This window comes from Rhinichthys klamathensis, unplaced genomic scaffold (genome assembly GCF_029890125.1).
Source record: "Rhinichthys klamathensis goyatoka isolate OS25496 unplaced genomic scaffold, OSU_Roscu_1.1 h1tg000548l_1, whole genome shotgun sequence".
Lineage (NCBI taxonomy): Eukaryota > Metazoa > Chordata > Actinopteri > Cypriniformes > Leuciscidae > Rhinichthys > Rhinichthys klamathensis.
The window spans coordinates 689,863-709,615 of record NW_026607019.1 but is presented as its reverse complement, the minus strand read 5'-3'; the positions used below and the strand labels follow the sequence as shown (position 1 = coordinate 709,615).

Genomic DNA, 19,753 nt, shown 5'->3' with positions numbered 1-19,753 from the left:
CTAAATGGCTTTTACACGTTTTACACACAAACACATTTGCTCGCTCTCTCTGTCAAATGAGAAGCTTTTACCACTTTGCTACACAAATACAGGGTTAAGGATCTCGGTTGACAGTACAAAGGGTGCAGGTTCAATTCCAAGTGCCCTTGAGTACAGCACCCCAGGCTGCTCCAGGGAAACGGTCCCTGCAGGTAATCACATATACAAAAAGCACACTTTTTACAAACCATAACTGTTTTACTTGTTTTATTGTTTTTAAAGCATCTTCGGAATTACATCATACAAAATAAACCATCATCAAGTGCTTTTTAATCTATTAAACAATGACAACATCAATAATAATAAAGAAATATTAAATAAATAAAAAAACATGAATCTAAAATAAACAATGCATAAATATATATTTATTTTAAATAATATTATGAATAATATTTATTTTATTATTTGAATATTATTGTGATTATTGCTTTTATTTAGAAAATTATAATTAAAAAATAAAGAAAATACTGAACAAGCAGATGGTTCAATGTGTTTGTTTGTGTGATTGAGAGAGAGAGAGAGTGTAAAATGTTGGAATGTGACACTTTTGGCAACATCATGCCCCATGGCCTTACCTGAGTACATGTGGTGCAAAAAGGACCTACAGGCACCACACCTGCTCCAGTCTACATCCTGCACATGCCACCCTGCAAGATACAAAGAAGTGTGAATGTGAGACTGTGTGAAGTGTCACCTCACTTCAAATGAACGAACTCATTTGCACATCTTCATTCCTTAGAGTGCACGTTTGCCAGGAAACAATATCGTCATTTTATACCTGTGTTAATCACGGTTAATGCACTGGAAATCGGCGTGTGACCTCAAACAAAGAGCCGTGATTTTTGTATCCTGGCACAGTCCTCAAATGTCTTAGAATTCCGAAGCACAGGTTAGGTTTAAAGCATGTGCGATTTTGTCAGGTACGCTGTGTGGTTTAATGACAGGGAAAGGAATGGTTTGAGAAAGGAGCCGTTACTTACAATCTTGTACCCATGGGTTTGAGTTTGAGGGTTTGCTTGCTTCCTTTCTTTCTTTCTTTCTCAACTCCTCCTCATTCCCTTATATCCGTTAAGGTCTGTTATCACATGTAATATTCTGTGCATCTCGGTGTGTGTATGTGTACAGGGGGAAAAGATAGACATCCTTTTTGTCATATCTAAAATAAAGTGTGAGGTTTTCCTTACACCACTTTTGTTGATCAAGAAATCAATACTTTTATTAAGCATGGATGCATTAATTGATCAAATGTGACAGTAAAGACTTTTACATTTTCTTTTTTTATTTCAAATAAATGCTGCTCTTTTCAACTTTCTATTCATCAAAGAGCTTCCACAAAAATATTAAACAGCACAACTGTTCTAAACATTGTTAATAATAAGAAATGTTTATTAAGCACCAAATCAGCTTATTAGAATGATTTGTAAAGGATCATGTGACACTGAAGACTGGAGTAATGATGATGAAAATTCAGCTTTGCCATCAAAAGAATAAATGACATGTTTCAGTATACTGAAATAGAAAACAGTTTTTTTAAATTGTAATATTTCACAATTTTAGGGTTTTTACTGTATTTACTGATTAAATAAATGCTGTCTTTGTGAGCATAAAAGACTTCTTTAAAAAATCATTCATTTTAAATGTAATATTTTATTAATTAATAGTATATTTATTAATATTAATCAAATGTTATTAAATGTTTTTTTTTCTAATAACTAATTGTAATAGTCATTACAGTGAGTGATCACCTTTGAGACCTAAATACTTTGTCTCTTATGATTCCGTGTCAAATCCCAAGTCACATTCTTAATGTTAGTGTGGCTCAAGTCCGAGTCTCTCCTGACAGAAGGCTGTTGGTATGAGAGATGAGTGTATGTGTGTGTGTTAGGACAGTAAAGAGATAGAGATGTGTTTAGCTCGAGAGTGCAAGAGAGAGATAGAGAGATGCAGCGTGCACTGCCTCCGGCTACCATTATGTCTTCCATTTGTCTGTAGAAGTATGGGTCAGTGTGTGTGAGAGGATGTTTGTCTGTTTGCTGTGGTTAGTCGTGTGTGTGTGTGTGTGTTGGGGGACAGGGGTTGTTCTCATTATCATGTGGTGTGTGTGATTAGCAGGCTAGCTGCTGCAGTAGGCAGACTGCATCGTTTACCATGCTGTCAACACTACAGCCTTCCACCGAGCTCGGCTATTACTCACCATACAACACACACACACCGACATGCTCGCTACATGTGTGGGTGTGCATGACCAAGACAAAATGCAGCAGAACTGCGCGCAAGCATTTATAATTTGCATAGTATCGTACTCAAATCAAATCAGCACATAGATAATTGAGAGTGATGGCGAAAGAAAGGGAAAAAAACTTTTTTGCACATATCCTTGTATGTTACTGAGATGAATCAACAGCACTAGCCAGATTAACTGACACATACAGTCAAACCATAAATGCGTACAGTGAATACAGAGAGAGATTTTGCATGACTACTCTGAACCACACACAAGGACTCTGAAAAGCTGGTGATGGCCTGAGATGATTCCTCAGCATTGGATTGCATTAAAAAAAATATCTTTTTAATTCCCAGAAAAGGATTGTTAATTATTTGGAGGTAAAATAAGTTTGTTGATTCAGAAGAGCTCAAAAATAAGTGCCGCAATCTGAGATGCATCCTCTTGAAAAAAAAAAAGAACACTTTCCCACCCCATAGATGGAAAAGAAAAGAGCGTGCGTGCGTGAGAGAAAGCACATCTAAAAGAAATGGAGGGATTAGGGCTTTGCAAGAGTTTACTATGCTCATTTTGCATGGGGACCTGCAGGATTATAGATAACAAATGTTAGCAGAGCGCTCTGACCCGCTTGCCGAGAGAAAAGTGCGTCTGTTCGTGCTAAAACAGCAGAGTTGGCTTTTGCAATGCTGCTTAAAGAAGGAAAAGGAGTGCAGAAGAAAAGAAGATAAAGAGGAGTATCGGAGTGGGTGGGAGGAGTGAAAGAAGAGAAACGTCGTAAGAAGGAGGTTGCTTGTAAGTTGCACACTTTGCCAAGACGCGGTCGGGGTGGTGAATCACGCGCAGCGATTGTTAATTAATGAAGCGATTAATTGTGTCGACCGGGCGATTGAGGAGATTTTCAGCGAGGTGCAAACCTTAAGCCGATTTAGTTAGTCTACACACAAGAACAGCCTCTTCTGAGTGTGTGTGTGTGTTACACTTTCCACTCAAGCAAACTAAGCCTTCCTATAAACTCTTCTTGCTAATCATCAGCCATGCATTCCCAGCATGCTCTGGCCTTCTCTCCCTCCCAGTCCATTCCAGGACCTGCAGGGCTGAAATTGCAGTTGGGGCCTGGGGGGATTCGGGCTTTGCTATCTTGACTGACCCAAACGCCAGCTGCTCTCAGACTGGTCAATCCTCAATTAAAAGCAGTCTAATTTAATTCAGTCTACCCCGGCGAGTGCTTGACCACAGACGACATCGAGACAGGAGCACTTGGCGTCTGGTCGTGACCCCTTTTGGGCTGGAGCTGGTCTGGTCACTCCGCTCTTTGCCATCACCGTCTCCTAGCCGGTCCCAGTACAGAGCTGCCCTCGAAAAAAACACACACATAAGGTACATATAACCCCGTGGCTACAAGTTCAGTGCGAACATATCGTGGTGATCTCAAAGCATCTGTTGCTAAAGCAGCCTCCCTAACTAGATATGATCATATGGTAGAATTCATACCCAAATGCCCCTTGATCCCGTTATTGGCTTTTTCAATGGATTCCTCAGATGTCTCTAAAGCAAGTCGCTCGGTCCTTTCAGGCCCCTTTGAGCCTAATAAAACACAAAAGCGGGAAAAACAGACAGAATGAGTAAACACAGTGGAACTCCACGGAATGACCGAAGGGGACGATTTGGGTTCATTAGGCATGCATTAACATGAATTACTATCTAATTAAAAGGAAGCAAGTCATTAATAAGTTTGGTGAGGGCCTCTAGATTCTCTCTTGAGTGCGCAGTGACATGTGGAACTCTGCGGCGTTGTGCTGGTTAGCCTTACTGTGGCTGCCACCAGGGAAGAGACACACTCCAGTGCAACAGACAGTTTACATGAGGAAATCCACAAGGTTCATCAAATCAATCATTAAATATTTAAGTCACTGAATAATGATTAAATACGGCTACACGAGGTTTTTAGAAGTACTGTTATTTCCCAAGCTGAGTTTGATGAAAGAAAGAAAAGAAACAACTGTGGATTTTCTGATAATGTCACTCTACAATTTAGCAGTAAACAGGTGCGGATGTCAATCTCACATCCACAAGTTACAATCACTATACATTGTGACTAATATATGTATTCATACATATATATATATATATATATATATATATATATATATATATATATATATATATATATATATATATATATATATATATATATATATATATTAGGGCTGTGCAATGATTAATCGCCACATGTATAAGTAATATTTGCATGTATATACTGTATATATATTTTATATATAAATAACACATTTTTCTTAAATATATACATGCATGCATGTATGTGTATTTATATATAAAAATAATTATACACAGTACACACACATATTATGTAAACACAAACTTTTATTTTGGATGCTATTAATCGTTGCACAGTCCTATATATATATATATATATTGATATTGGGTTTTTGAAACATGATGTTGTAATTTTGAGTAATTCTTTAAAACAATAATTGTTTTTAAATAACTATAAAGTTGTTAAATAATGTGATGTGCATCACATCTTTTATCTCTGGATGTGCTTTCAAAGAAGGCAAATTATGTTTGCATATTTTCTCTATCATCATCATCAGCTTTCAGCTCCATTAGTCCTGTCAGAAGAAATGATGAAACCCGATCAGCATTAAGCTGTGTATTATTATAAACATAAATCTATAAAAAAAAAATGTATTATGGTTACAATTTATAGAAACTGTCATGACTAAGTCATCATAAAACATTTTAGAATGTATATTATCAAACCATCAAGTAAACATTCTGGGAATGAAAATCATATACTTTTTAAATATGTGATCGTGAACTCACGGCAATTCGTACAAATTTTACGAGGTGGCTAATTCGTACGAATTCGACCTCACTCGTACAAATTCGTACGATTTTTGCTAATTCGTACATATTTTACGAGTTACCAAATTCGTATGAATTCGTACGAATGACCTACCCCTGACCCCACCCCTAAACCTACCATCACGTGGGTTTAGACAAATCGTACGAATTTGTACGAGTGCGGTCGTACGAATTCGTACGAATTAGCCACCTTGGAATTGGTCGTGAGATGGCGTTGGATCAGCATTATATGATGTTTGATAATGACTTATTAATGAATTCAAGTGTCATTTAATGAGATGTAAGACTAAAGAGAGGCCACATATATAATGGAATTTGATTCTTAAGTTAACATTCAACAGTAGTGTATGATTCAGAGGTCAAGTCCTGAAATCTGAAGAACAATTTGATATCAAGCGAAAGTGAACAGAAAATATTTGCTATTGCAATCATCCACCAAGCCTGAACATTAATGTCAGCGGTTGATAAGTGAGTGGATGGGTGTAGTGGCAGCTTGTCCAACATTACAAACCCACTGCATCACAGGGATTGAGGGGAAAGTGACGTTGATTTGATTGACCATTGTGCAGGCAGACAGTGGAAGAGAGACCCAATGTATTCAGAAGCATGCTTCTAACCCCTTCAGCCCACAAGCTGTTTACCACTCTATCAGCTGCTTACCAAGGGTCTGGCTGCCATCCATATTCAGACGCCACAAATTCCACTGCTTATCTCAAAAAGCCCCCCTCCAAAAGCTCCCTGTTCCCCTCCACACATACATACATACATAAACGCATCTTTATGGAAGCAAGTGGCAAGTGCACACCTGGATGGGGGCAGGATAAAGATCGCCTTGAATTCAAAGCGAAGGATTGAGGCCTTGGCGGACAGAGCGGGCAGCAATACAGGTGACGGTGTGTGAATGTGTGTGAGAGAAAGAAGAAGAGATTGCAAAGAAAAAGATCTGTATTTTTATAAAATAAAAGCAGATCATTTTAAGAGACAGAAAAAAAAACTAAATGAAATCATATAATTATAAATAGAAATTAAATACAAATGTAATTAATTAATTAATTGGCATTAAATTAAAATGCTAGTGTATTAGAATAGGAGGAAATGGAAAAGAAGAAATGACCAGTGATTTGACAATGAAAGCTGCACTGAAGCATTACAAGAATTTGGTGATGATCAGCCTTGACGATCTCAAAAATGTATAGAATGTTTCATATTTATTTTAGTTAAAGCATATTATCTGGCATCCTAATTTCGTTTAAAAACTCTCTAGGACCAGGGTTTTCAAGCAGGGGACCCCTGGGGGTCTGTGAAGGTACTGCAGATGTGTGAGAAGAAGATATATGAATTATTTTCTTTTTTTAGTAATTACTTAAATTATCATTATGTTGTGGTGAGTTTTAATGAAAGTTATTACAGAATGTTATTGAGAAAATCTAGTTTATATACTTGGGGGGGGGGGGGGGGGGGGGGGTCCTGGGTTAATTGGTCCTGAGTCTCTGCGTGGAGGTGGGTCTATAACTATTGAAAACTGTCTAGGATACTGTAAGAAATTGGTGCTTTAAAACATCGTTTAATCTAAAAATTACTAGATTGACTAAATGCACTTCTGAACTTTTATATATTCAAAATCCCCAGAAATGCCGGTAATGGAAAAAAATGAATGTGGGTAGCCTGTAATTTATAAATAGGGTTGCCATCCATTAAAAAAGTACCGACAGCGCCTAGAATTAACTGTGTTAAGAAAAAAAGATTAGTCTCTTAGCTGTTTCTCATACACATTATGTTTTAAAAAGGCTTGTTCTCTGGCTGTGAGGGAGAGGGAAGAGTACCCTTCTCTCTTTGCACTGGCCAGTGATTGAAGTTAGGAACTCCATGGCTAATTGCGCGCCTGTGCTTTCACATGAATATTCATGCTTGCGTCTTCAGGGCCCCGCCTAATTAGCCCAAAGATAAGTCGAGAGTTGGAGAGATATAGCCCACACCTTTTACGGAAAGGAAAACATTCCCGTTCCATTCCCTCGGGATGCTTGTGGAATCGCCTGAGTTCATTAACCAAAAAAGAGAGAAAGAGGTAGCCTATACCTGAAAAAGCGCAGGATGCCTCTGTAAATTCGTGGCTACTCAGGAAGCGCGCGTACCCATTACGCATGTCTGTCAAAGCCAAGCGGTGAAAACAGAATGAGAGGTGAATCTTTAGTAGAACGAGTCTTTAATTAAAACACTCATTTTAAGTTTGAGTCGATATGTCAGTATTGTACTGACTGAATGAGCTTCCTAAAGTTGGGTAGGATTTTTTTTTTTTAATCTATTTTTAAAAGTGTCAAAATGGACTTAACTCTAAGTAGATTTTCCCTACAATGGCCTGGCTACCCCTCGTTATAGACATCAAAAGAGACATCAAAATTCATCATAATTATTTTCCTTGTTTACGTGTTTATTTTTTATTATTTATTATGTATAATTTGTTCTGGTCTTTTTTTAATGCTGGAATGAAGATTGCAGCATTTTAACTTTATTTTCTAACTTCTAGTTTGTATCAGAGTGGGCTAGTGATTAAACATTTTTTGAATATTTTAAAAGTGTAGTCTATTGATGCAATCAAATTAATAAACATGCAGAAATTGGAATTTATACACAGGCTGATACAGCCATGCAAAATAGAAGATAAAGGTCAAAACAATGAAACTTTCTAATATAAACTCTATAATATGAAAATGTTTTAGCATTTGGCACCCACAGATAACGCCATGTATATTAGCTGTTTTCTGAACTCTTTCTCCTGTGCACTTTTACGGCCTATGGTTAATGGAGGGTTTGACCGATCAGACTCTAATTATATTCAAGTGGAGGGGGTCCCTCGTGCAGATAAAAGCACGTGACTACAGACGCGTGAATCGTAAGAAAAGAAGACTAGAGCCTAGAATCCAATATTTCTGTGAACGAAATGAGACATTTTGTATGCGAATTAAACTATGTCAATAAAACGTTGCTCTTTTATAGCTACTTGAATATCGAGTGAATTAAAGAGGTAATGAAAGCTAATTTTACAGCAAATACTTTCATTTGATTATTTTAATTCAAGGCATTCTTATAATACAGAAAATCAACTTGTAACAGATAAGCAGAGATGAGTAAAACTTTTTTGTCTTAAACTTCGAGCTATAAAATTCTGTGAGCAGATTTAGTACATCCTGGATACTCAAAGGCCACGATTGTTCCCTACTGTCTTTCATTGCCATCTTACAAAACAAGGGCTATTATTTGTCTTTTCCTGTATGGCAAATCATTCATCTGCAGGATCAGTGTGATCCTTTCAAACTGCTCTCCATAGCAACCTCGTGCATCCCAGGAAAAATTCACCTCGCTCCACACAAGGCCATATTCTTTGCGAAGGAAAAAAAAAAGAAGCATCTGGGCGCTTTTTGAACCACTTTCTTTCGTTGGCAAACTAAACCAAGAGTTTGACTGTGCTGCTACTGTGACGCAGCTCTCTGGGCACAAATGACCGCTCTTTTTATAGACTTCCAAATGAGAGAAACTGTACAGGGAAGCATCCTCGTTAACTGCGGCTCTCGGATTGCATTCGGCAATACAGCACGCTTTAGATTAAAATCCTGTCATCTGCTTCCCTGTGGGTCACGTGTTCATTTTCGCCCTAAGTCATGCACACAAAATATCTTTAATTTGTAATAATATAATGGACGCAGAACCACCGCGTTTTTCATTATGAAAAAACTGTGGTTAAAAAAGTAGCCTACAGTTGTTTAGAAATTACATTCAGACAATATATTCAAACGTAAAGAAAGAGAATAGTCTAATATAAACGCGTAAAAGCCACAGTAGAGTTTAAAAGATGTGAAGTTAAATCATTCCTATCAGAAACACATATTATATTAGTTAAGATGCTTTACTCAAGTTATTAAATTACATAAACGTTTTTCTTAAGAATATGCAGTTTCTTTGTACAATACAGGTGTAAACCACTTAAGAATATCGTAAAGGAACCTGCATGTTGTTTAATTTGGTATTAAATGCAATGATGTTGAAATTTCCCTTTGAAATATCCCTGCGAGTGTTATTGCATATGTGATAAATAAATAAATGTGGCTTTACATAACCACGCCTTTGACAGAGTGGTGACGAGCACTTGTGACCCTAAGAACATCATTTAGGTTACACTTCCATGAACGCGCGAAGCTCGTGCAGATGGACAGATAGGAAAAGCAGTGTGTAAACTTACCACTGAGAAGCGTTTTGGTTTGACGCCTGAATTCTCCAGCACATTTCCTCGCAAAAGCCTGTGGAAACACCCCATAAGAGCAAGACAAACACACAAACACGAACGTGAACTAAAAAAAAATACACTGAGGTAAATAATTTAAATAGAAGTGATACCAAAAAAATCTTCTAAAAAAGCTGTGGTTTTAGATGGAGTCGAACGTGTGCCTGATTGCGGAGTTTTAGACGACTGGAACAGGAGAGATGTAAGATTTGTTTAAAGCCCCACATTTCCATTTAAGAACGTGATTGTGTTTGCAAAGATCCCTTTCAATCTTCGCATCTCCCCCTCTCTACCCCTCAGCGTCTCCGAGGCTGCTTTGCAATTCATAGAATTGGTAATTTGCTATTGGGACAAAACGTGAAGGGAAAAATAATCAGATCAGCCGGGAAAGGAATACGGAGGAGGCCATGAGGGAGAAACACTGGATTTCTCTCGAAGTTACTGTTTAGAAAGATGCTTCGAGTGAAGATATTGTCAACACGCCGCAGCTTTGGCTTTGTATGTTTGTAAAAATCTGTTGGCTTAATTTTGAGTTATATAAGCCAACAACTGAAATTTACTTATTTGTAAATGACAATTTTACTGAAATTTACTCTTAGTAAAATGTACATCAAATATTTCAAATGCGTAGGCTATAGCCTATAAGTTAAATTAAGTTAAATTAAATTAAATGGATCTATTTATCATGGTCGGCGGTAGATTGTTTATGCATTTATGCATAATGATGGAGATTGTCTGATATGTTACAGTTACAGTGTGGGCGGTCTGTATTTCTGTATGGTTTATTAATTCGACACATGGTTCCGTGATGGTGCATAGCCTACTTGAATAATCATAAATAATTGTGTTATGTGGGTAACACTTAAATAATATTGCTATATAAACATCTTTTAATGTATCATACTGGTTTTCATCGTTCTCGTGGGTGGCTCCTGAGATACTTTAGAATACTAATCTACTTGCAAAGAGGAGCGGTACAGTTACTAAAAGAGGCGATGCAAGGCGGGTCATTCTTCCACCCCACCAAAAAGAGTGCCACACTCCCCCACGTGGTTATTTGCAAAACAACCCTCAAAGCCCAGTAATTTCCTACGGTTTTGCTGCTCACGCTCTCTTGACTAGTGGGGAGAGGAGAAGAAAAGGAAAAAAAGAGAAAGCGTCTAGTGAAAGCGGCCAATTGCGAGTAACTGGGATCACGGCGCCCGGCAGCCAACCAAGCGGCCCGCGAGAGGTAATAAGGAAACCTGGTGGGCTGTAGTCGGCGAGGAACCAATGCACGCGCAGGGGAGGCGTGTCTTAGCTCTTCCCTAAGACCTCCCAGAGCAGGTTGTTGCGTTTTGGGCTCTAAAGCTCAAAGATATCCGAAGTGCTTGTCAGTTTTCTAAGTCGGAGCCATGGCGACAACAGCTCAGTATATTCCGCGGAATAACTCATTGCCTTCGAACCCGCTAATGCATCCGGATTCGGACAGGATGCATCAGGGGACGACCTATAGAGAGGTGCAGAAAATGATGCACCACGAGTACTTACAAGGGCTAGCGACCAACACGGGACATCCGATGAGCCTAACGCACCACCAGTGGCTGCCAACCTCCAACGCCGACTGGACCAGCGGCACCCACATCGGACAAGCGGAGCACAACAAAGCCAGCGTGCAGAGCAGAGAAGACCTGGGGAACGGGTACCACAGATCGCACCTGGTCCACCAGCCGACGCAAAACAGCCACCACGGATCATGGGCGCCGACCACAACACACCACTTATCCCCGCTCTCTCCCGCCTCCAATGGTCACCAGTCGCTGGTCTACTCGCAGACGGGCTACACTATGTTAAGCCCACAGCCGTCGCTGCACCATGGCTTGCGGGACCCGCTCCACGACGACGCGGGTAGCCACGACAACCAGATGGAGTCGCCCCAGCAGCCGTTCAGCCACCATCAGGACCACTCGGACGAAGACGCCCCCAGCTCCGACGACCTGGAGCAGTTCGCCAAACAGTTCAAGCAGAGGCGCATCAAACTTGGTTTTACGCAGGCGGACGTGGGCTTAGCGCTGGGCACGCTCTACGGAAACGTCTTTTCCCAGACCACCATCTGTAGATTTGAGGCTCTGCAACTGAGTTTCAAGAACATGTGCAAACTTAAACCTCTGCTTAACAAATGGCTCGAGGAGACAGATTCAAACACTGGCAGCCCCACGAATTTGGACAAGATTGCAGCACAGGGCCGGAAACGAAAGAAGAGGACCTCCATCGAAGTCGGAGTGAAAGGGGCACTGGAAAACCATTTCTTAAAGTGCCCCAAGCCCTCCGCCCACGAAATCACCTCTTTAGCTGGCACTCTGCAGTTGGAAAAGGAGGTTGTGCGTGTGTGGTTTTGCAACAGAAGACAGAAAGAGAAAAGAATGACACCGGTGGGGGTCCCTCATCCAACCATGGAGGACGTATACTCGCAAGCGGAGACACCCCCTCTCCACCACACACTACAGAGTCCTGTCCAGTGACTGCTAGCATAAACAGTGTCCTTGTTTCAAAATAAACTACAATGGATTTTGTTTATCTCCTTTGTATATCCCAAGACATCAGAGACAGAAAGTTTGGGAAGAGTTCGCTGACAGTGACCGGACAGCTTATACGGGACGCCACTAATTCTGAATAACGTGAAAATGCATCAAGTACCGCGTCCGCATCGCGTGCATTTATCAAATCAGTACCAGTGTTTACGAAAATCGTATCGTTTGTGCCACTCTGGAAAAATTCGATTCTTTCACCGCCGAAAAAAGGGAGCTACGAGCCACGAAAAAGGGCAATGTCTCCTTGGACAAAGGAGAGAGGACAGTGATTTTGTTAAAGCGATTAACCAGATTAATTATTACAATGATTATCTGTATTATTTGTGTCGTTTACTTTATTTTGAATGTTTTAACGCTAAGATCTTTTTTTTCTGTCTAGCGAGTATTTTACTATAATTTCAACAAAGACAGATTAAATTCGTGATGGAAACAACAGGCACTTGGTCAAAACCTTTAATACAAACAAGTGCACCAGGAACTGTTTACAATGATCATTTCTTGCACCTGATATCGTCTAAAGATGCAGAGACGTTAAAATGGCAACATGAATACACTGTCTGAAACAATATTTAGTCATTTTTGAGTTCTACATGCTCTCATTTTTTCCCTCTTTGCATGAGGCACTTATAATAATGTTATTTTAATTTCTTTTCATGTTTGTTTGTTTTGTTTTGTTTTGTTTTACACTGTATTTGTTCGAGGTATACCACATTAATGCTTTACTTGTTTACAATTTTCTTTTCCAAGTTCGTGTTATTTTGAACCGGCACTCTTTCCTAAGTCTGCTCCAGCTAAACATATTGAGAGTGATGAGTCAAAATGAAAAAGAAAGAAATATCTCAGGTAATTTTCAGTGCCCAAAAATCGTGCTGTACTCTTAGTTCTTCTTGATTATTGGCCAACTCTTGACACTCTCTATGTCAGCTGTGTCCGTTTAGTTTATGTTACTTACATTTTACATCCTACTCATGAGCTTGGACACGGAGAAAAGTAGTTGTTTTAGTGAATAAGGGATGTGTTTTCGGGACTTCTTTTAAGGATTGGGGTAAAAAAAAAAATTAGGAGGCTGGTAACGTTTTGTGTCGTTTCTCAAGGTCTGGCATTTTTCATTGGACAGCAGGTGTTCATTTCTGAAATGTTATTTGAACAGTGTGAATATACAACCTTTTCCAAAAAAGTAATAAAAATAAAAATAAATTACAAGAGAAAAGATTTTAAATAAATAGTTGTCAGGATTATTTCCAATATGTAAATATGTCGAATATGTAAACATATGTATTTGTTCTGGGTTCGTTTTGTTTTGTTTTGTTTTCCGGGCAGTTTTGTACACTTACTAATTCCAAGAAGATATTTTAATATTTCATTTATGACCATTTATATATCTATATATTTATTTCCTACGTGTGTTTGGAGCTTTTTTTTTGTTCGGCTCTGTTGATTATGTTGCAGTGGATTACAAATGTTTTGTTTACTACATTGGTTGTATGTTGATTGCGACATGTAGACTGCAAAGTCACGTTTATATTTATGTTATAGTAATATTTTATTACTTACATAAAACATATATACAAGAACACGACTTCTGTCTTTTTTGAAGCACATTTTCACGCCTATAATGGTGATGGGGAACGAAATAAGGTTTCATGAAATCCCTCTCAAGATTCTGTTTGTTGCGATTCAAACCTCAAAAGCGTTCAAGATGGGTGATGTGTTTAAATCAATGCATGGAATCACGCTTTGATCATATACTTTTTTTGTTAATGCATGAATAAATAAAAATATTTCACACAAGGTACAACATTTTAAATATGCACAATCATACAGTTTAAAAAAACACACACATTTTAAATTAGGTTTTGTGAGCTATAGCCTAAATGTTGAAATTTTGCTTTCGCTCTATTAATATAGGCTATCATTAAAACTTCGATTAATAAAACAGTCTGCGTAAGAGGACACTATAACATCACCGCACAATTAAGTCTATATGATATAATAGTTCATTTATCTATTGAGGTACGTAAACATTTTTAATTCTAATACCAACACCATATATTTCATCCAGTTTATTATTTTCTATGCTCTGGTTTATGCATTTTAAAAGGTAGGCTAACCTTTTGTGGTTGTTCTAAAAAAATCCCATTAGATTGTGAAAAATATTTTTTAGAACACCAAGATTATATACTGACCATGCAAATTGATCTAGAAACCAATTAGCTGTCTAAAGCAATCTTGACTATATTCTATGAAAAATTTAAAAACGGACATGGGCAAACTCGTTTGATTTCACACGAGCTAAGATTTGGGAATTTACTGTGATAGTTTGTTTTTATCCGTGACTCGCAAATCAAAATTCGAAGTCTTTAAAAAGGTTCTTACTTCTCCTATAGGCTAAGCATCTTCTATTATTCGTTTATATAGTGCAGATTTTCCTTATAGACTCTCAGTTCATCGTGACTATTGCTGCCTCTCATTAATCGTTATAGTTTTCTGTAATATAGGCTATATATCCCCTGATTAATAAGTTTTAAGAACGGCTTGAGAATAATCAGAGTTCAGGATGCTGCTTGAAATTCAAAGCACTCATAAGAAATCCCGGATTGAAATGGGACGTTATTTGTTAGTGAAGAGTAGTAAAGAGCAAGAAAGTTGTCACAGAAAATTACATGGTCATCTTTTAAAATGAGTTGTTAACAATATTTATAAAGTGTCGTGGGGTATGTAAATGTTTGCCCATTTTATCATTGACTATTTTATTTGTATTCGTTTACCCCCGGCTCTCCGTTCGCGAGTGGATTTGAGGTGCTTAGTGGATTTGTATTGCCTATAGCCTGCAAAAAAGCAACTTTAATTAAGTATAAATCACTTAGTTTATGAAGCAAAAATCATTTATACAAATAATGGAATTTTAAAGAACAATTTTAGAACAGGCAAGTTAAGCTCAGCATCCTAAACAAGCTTTGCCAGCAGTCAAAGCTCCGATAGCCTATAGGCTACAAACGAGAAAAGGTTTGTTAGCCAAAAAAACAAACATAGGCTAAGTGACTAAGTTCTTATACCTTGGTTTCTTCTCTTTTTTTTCCCTCCCAATTTATCTTAGACAACTAACATTTCTCTTTTGCTATAGTAGCCTAACCTATATGTGATACAACAAGCTGTGAGTGTCCACTTTATTCAGGCATTGCATTGGAAGAGAAGTTATGAGAAAACAGTGATTCCCAAGCGCCCCCTAACGACGTAAAGAGTTAATGCACGAGCTGCGGTGCTAGGGTTCGTTGTTCATTTGTCCAATCCTCTTCAAAAGTCAGCCTAATAATCCATTGGTTCCCAAAAGATGTGCTTCTTTTAATCCCATGCCAACACCTATCTCTAAAAAAAAGTTCAAATAATATCTGCTGGCCTTAAAAAAATAAAAAAAAATTAGAAGTGAGACCATTTTTTTGATAGGTTGTCTTTTGGCATTTCCTCTACTATAATTAGCTTCCTAAAATGGAAACCTATTCCCAAAGCTTTACAGTCTATAGGCCAAATCATACAGATTCTGTATTATTCCAGTATTACGCTGTTGAATAGTTCTTATCTAATAATGGAAAGAAATCTAAAGGAATATTTTTAACCTGTTATATCTATTGACCAGTTGTAGAAAGAGGAAAATGAGACAGAAAGATGAGGAAAGAGATAAGCATTTTGTTTTTTAAATGCAGCTACCTGTCTGGTTTTAGCCCACCCGGATTCAGGGCAAAGGTGGTACAGGTGTGTCTAGAAGAGCTTGGGAGATTGGCTCTTTTTTACCTGTGGAATTGAAAAGTGATACTACCTGGAATGAGAATGTGTGGCACCAAGATAATTAAATCATTTAGAGTAAAAGTGTATATATTTACCATGATGTAGTTTTTTTTAATTGTTAAAATTTTTAATTTTTCAATTTTTAATATAAGTTCTGCAGTTTTCCAAATGTGCAACTAAAAATGACTTACCACTGTGGTATAAATAGGCATAGTAAACCATGAATGAATGTGTGTGGAATGAGTCTCAGGGGCCAGAGTTTGTCCAGATGTCACTATGAACGACAGCTCTGTAAGAAAGCAGATAGGATGTCCACAGCAGGCTGTATTCCCAAAGAGTTAGGCTTTTGTTCAAATGGGATGTATGCCCAGATTGACAGTGACTTATGCACAGAACCATTAAATGCTGGACCATACATTTCCAGTGACCATCAGTTAAACTCTCAGCACACAAGATCACACATTAATACTGTATATCCTGCTGTGAGACCGGAAGTCATTATGATGGTTTGTGGAGTGTAATAATTAAAAGTCATGGTGGTTACGAAACAACCACACATGTAAGATATTATTGACTACTGCTTTATACAAAAATTAGATCACAAAACTGTCTTCTAAAGTCCTGAAAGTTCTCAAATTTCATGGAGACACTCTAAGTTAGAGAATAAAGACACTAAACGCTTAAAGGTTGAATGAGAAACAGAGCCATTAAAGACAATCTATAGGAGAACAGCACTTACATCTGCATGTCTGATGAGTACAGCTTTGTTACTTAGGTATAATTAGGCCAAACAACAGGAAGATGCACTCTGGGATGGCCAGTGCCACCTGAAAACCCAGTGGCTCCTCTCTCCACAACACAAATCACTTCCAGGATCAAGCCCACGTCTGGCGAACTACAGACCCGGGCTGATCCTGGGCATTTGAGACACAACGCCACCTCCTTCATCAGCAGAGTATCATCAAACACAGGAGATGTGGATTAGCAATGATTAGCAGGGATTATAGCTGGTTAATGGTGGGAAAATACATTAGGAGCCACAGGCTCAGGGAGGGATTTCGCTCACGCTAGCGGATTTGCATTGATCCAGAGCAAATGAATGAGGATTAGCCGCATCTATCTACAGATAAATAACATTAAGCGTATTATTCGGGCACGAGCTGTTATTAATGACATTACATACACCACAACAATGCAAGTAATTATAAATGGGCTGAATAATGCATTTAATGCTATTTCTAAATGTGTGTCTTGTTCTGAGAGGGTGTGAAGATTTCCAGGAGCTGAGATTCAGTGGAAATACACCTTTGGAATGTATTGGAATGCAAAAGTCTGTTTAACAAACTTGCTGTTAAAGGGGGACAGTACACCCAAAAATGAAAACTCACTGTCATGTTGTTCCAAGCTTGTATGAATTAATTGTAATGTTCTACCCAAATATATTTTGAATAATAACAACTTTCAATGTATGGACAAAAAACCCCCAAAAAAACAGACATTTCTCAAAGCATTTAATTGTGTGTCCTGCAGAAGAAAGGAAGTCATACATGTTTGGAACAACATGAGGGAGAGTGAATTATGACAGAGCTGGAATTTTTCTGTTATATTCACAAGATAACTGTATTAAGCACATGTATCACAATTTAGTTTTTATTAGGCCTATACCATTTTCTGACCCGAAGAACAGGCCGATTTTTTGCTGTTGCGCCATTCGCAGACTCCCATACGAAATGAGTAACAGCACTTCCATATTAACACACAGGTTCTGTGTTTTTATTTGGGTCTAATGTAGTTTTTAACACCAACAATCTTCAGTAACAACCTCTTTATGAAACCTGGAATACATTGTGATATGTTCCCAAAACAAACCATGCTGAAACACGCCACTTAAACTTTGAAGATCGGACTGAAATGATCAGAATAAAAAAAATATATATATATACAAAATATGCATATATAAATAAAAAATAAAATACATTTTAGAGTGCTCATTTAACACTGGGACCCTCTGGAAGCATAAAGCAGTAAGTGCAATACATAGTCAGAAACAGCACTCCATTTTCTTTTATCGATAGTTATTCTGGTGTTTGGGAATTTGGGAAAGTTCCAAACGAGCCATTTTTGCAGCTTAGTTTCAATAAATGCTCTTATTTTAACTGTGGGGGAAGTTTTTAGTTCTGAAAGTTACAGTATGTTTTCATAGTACAATGAACTCTTTTATCTCAAGAGACCAAGGAAAATTTGATTCTTCATGATATGACCCCTTTAAACAGAATTTCTTCAGCGACGGGCCGGCCACACATTGTGGTGCGTGATAGTGCATGCTGCTACACAAGGCTGTGTTTGTCCCCTTCAAAGCAACTGATGGAAAGACAGAGAGGCAGAGACACGCAGGGACTTGTGCGGTCGCACTTGCATCACCAAAGATACCCAGCAAGTGATCTGATAATCCTTAGCATTGTTCTGTCTACCGTCGCCTCCTGCACTCACTGCCTACACTCCACTCTGCACTCGCTATCATTTATGGAATAAACACCTGACCCCAACAGCGAAGGGCAGAGTGCTTGAGAATCAGAGGAGGAAGGATGGGAAAATGTATTTTTTCATCAGAAATTCTCTCTATTCCATACCTCAAGGTTTCACCTTAGAGCTGCATGAAAGAAGGGCAACAATGGCCACACAGCAATCAGCTATTTACCATATGAAAAGCTTCGGCTGAGCACAGGAGGAGTCAGATGCTGAGTTATTTATGATGCCGGGGTCTTGTATCTATATGGACCCTCCTTGAATTTGATTCTCAAATTCAGACCCATATATAGAGGATACAAGTGAAGTCATGGAGAGTCCTCCAACCTTTCCATTGCTTCCTTCTTTTGCTTCAAGTGAGTTAAAGCACCTGTCTGTGCTGAAGCTCTGGTGATGTAATGAATCTTCAGAACTGTAAAGGAATATTTGCCATTAAATAAAACATGCTCTTAAGGTCTTAACTGTACCTTTATTAAAAAGTATTTATAGTATACAGTGGGTCAGTCACGCCAGAGGGTTTCAGAGCAGAAATTTGAACCGAAGCTCATATTTTTGTGAAAGCAGCAAAAAATGTGTATTATTCAATCTGAAATTGTCCTTTTGAAATTGGACTTTTCTAGCAAGTTGCACACATCTATTTCTTGTATTATTGTGTAAATCATGCAGAGGTTTTGAGTTCCTTGTGTTTAAATGCTCTCTTCACAATTGTGTATAACTTTACACAGACTAGGTTAGTAAGAAATTCTATCATATAAGTCTCATTTAAATCTCAAATTTGTATTTACAATGAAATATTCCTTTAATCTTCATTGTTGGGCTTAGGCTTAATAATTAATTAATAAGCACATTTTTCCGCTCAAACAGTATATCGTTCTTGATGCGTTCATTCACTTATGCACTATTCTGTCTTGCGACAGAATCAACTGCCTTCTGAATAATATGAATGTTGAATAATATGAATGTACAAATTATTAAAAAGAATGTTGAATGCCTATATCAGAACAGTCCTGAACTCCTCTTGTGTCCTATGCTACACCTCAAATATTATGTTTTAGTACAGATGTCCAGCTCTCTGCCCTCTGTGATTTTTGAAAAGCTTCTTAGGAAGGTCACAAGTTAATAACTCACCCCGAAGGCCTTCCTCTCAAAGGTGTAAGTCAAGCTATAGGTTCTCCAACACTTCACATTCAAAACCTAGCCTTTGTGTGGTGGTGGTCATTCTAAGGGACTGCTTTTTCATGACTTAAGGCACAAGGTTGAATGCTCTAAAATAAGGAGGGGGGGGGGAGAGAAAAAAAAAATAGGGGAAAAAACGAAATGCCATATAGAGTCTAAAAGAAGACTATGCTAAATAATAGGACGCCCACAAGGGCTGGAAGATTTTCAGGGTCTTTCAGACAATGGCTCTACCGTATTGTATTCAGCACTTTCAAAAGCGATATAAGCCTG

At 38.2% G+C, this 19,753-nt stretch overlaps 1 protein-coding gene and 1 long non-coding RNA gene across 2 annotated transcripts; one reads left to right on the top strand and one right to left on the bottom strand.

Moving 5' to 3' along the window:
- Positions 1–495: 495 nt before the first annotated feature.
- Positions 496–9,763, bottom strand: LOC130073496 (uncharacterized). Its single transcript, XR_008804360.1, has 3 exons — positions 9,384–9,763; positions 3,478–3,847; positions 496–686 (listed from the first exon to the last, which is right to left on the bottom strand). It is a non-coding gene; the product is annotated as an uncharacterized LOC130073496 (long non-coding RNA).
- Positions 9,764–10,760: 997 nt separating this feature from the next.
- On the top strand, positions 10,761–13,569 carry pou3f1 (POU class 3 homeobox 1). Its single transcript, XM_056238915.1, has one exon. It carries the CDS (start codon positions 10,820–10,822, stop codon positions 11,924–11,926), a length of 1,107 nt encoding a protein of 368 aa, XP_056094890.1. The 5' UTR covers positions 10,761–10,819; the 3' UTR covers positions 11,927–13,569.
- The last annotated feature ends 6,184 nt before the right edge of the window (positions 13,570–19,753 follow it).

What these genes read in the sequence shown, in the direction of transcription:
- pou3f1 (XM_056238915.1), top strand. Translation starts at nt 10,820, where the DNA reads ATGGCGACAACAGCTCAGTATATTCCGCGGAATAACTCATTGCCTTCG.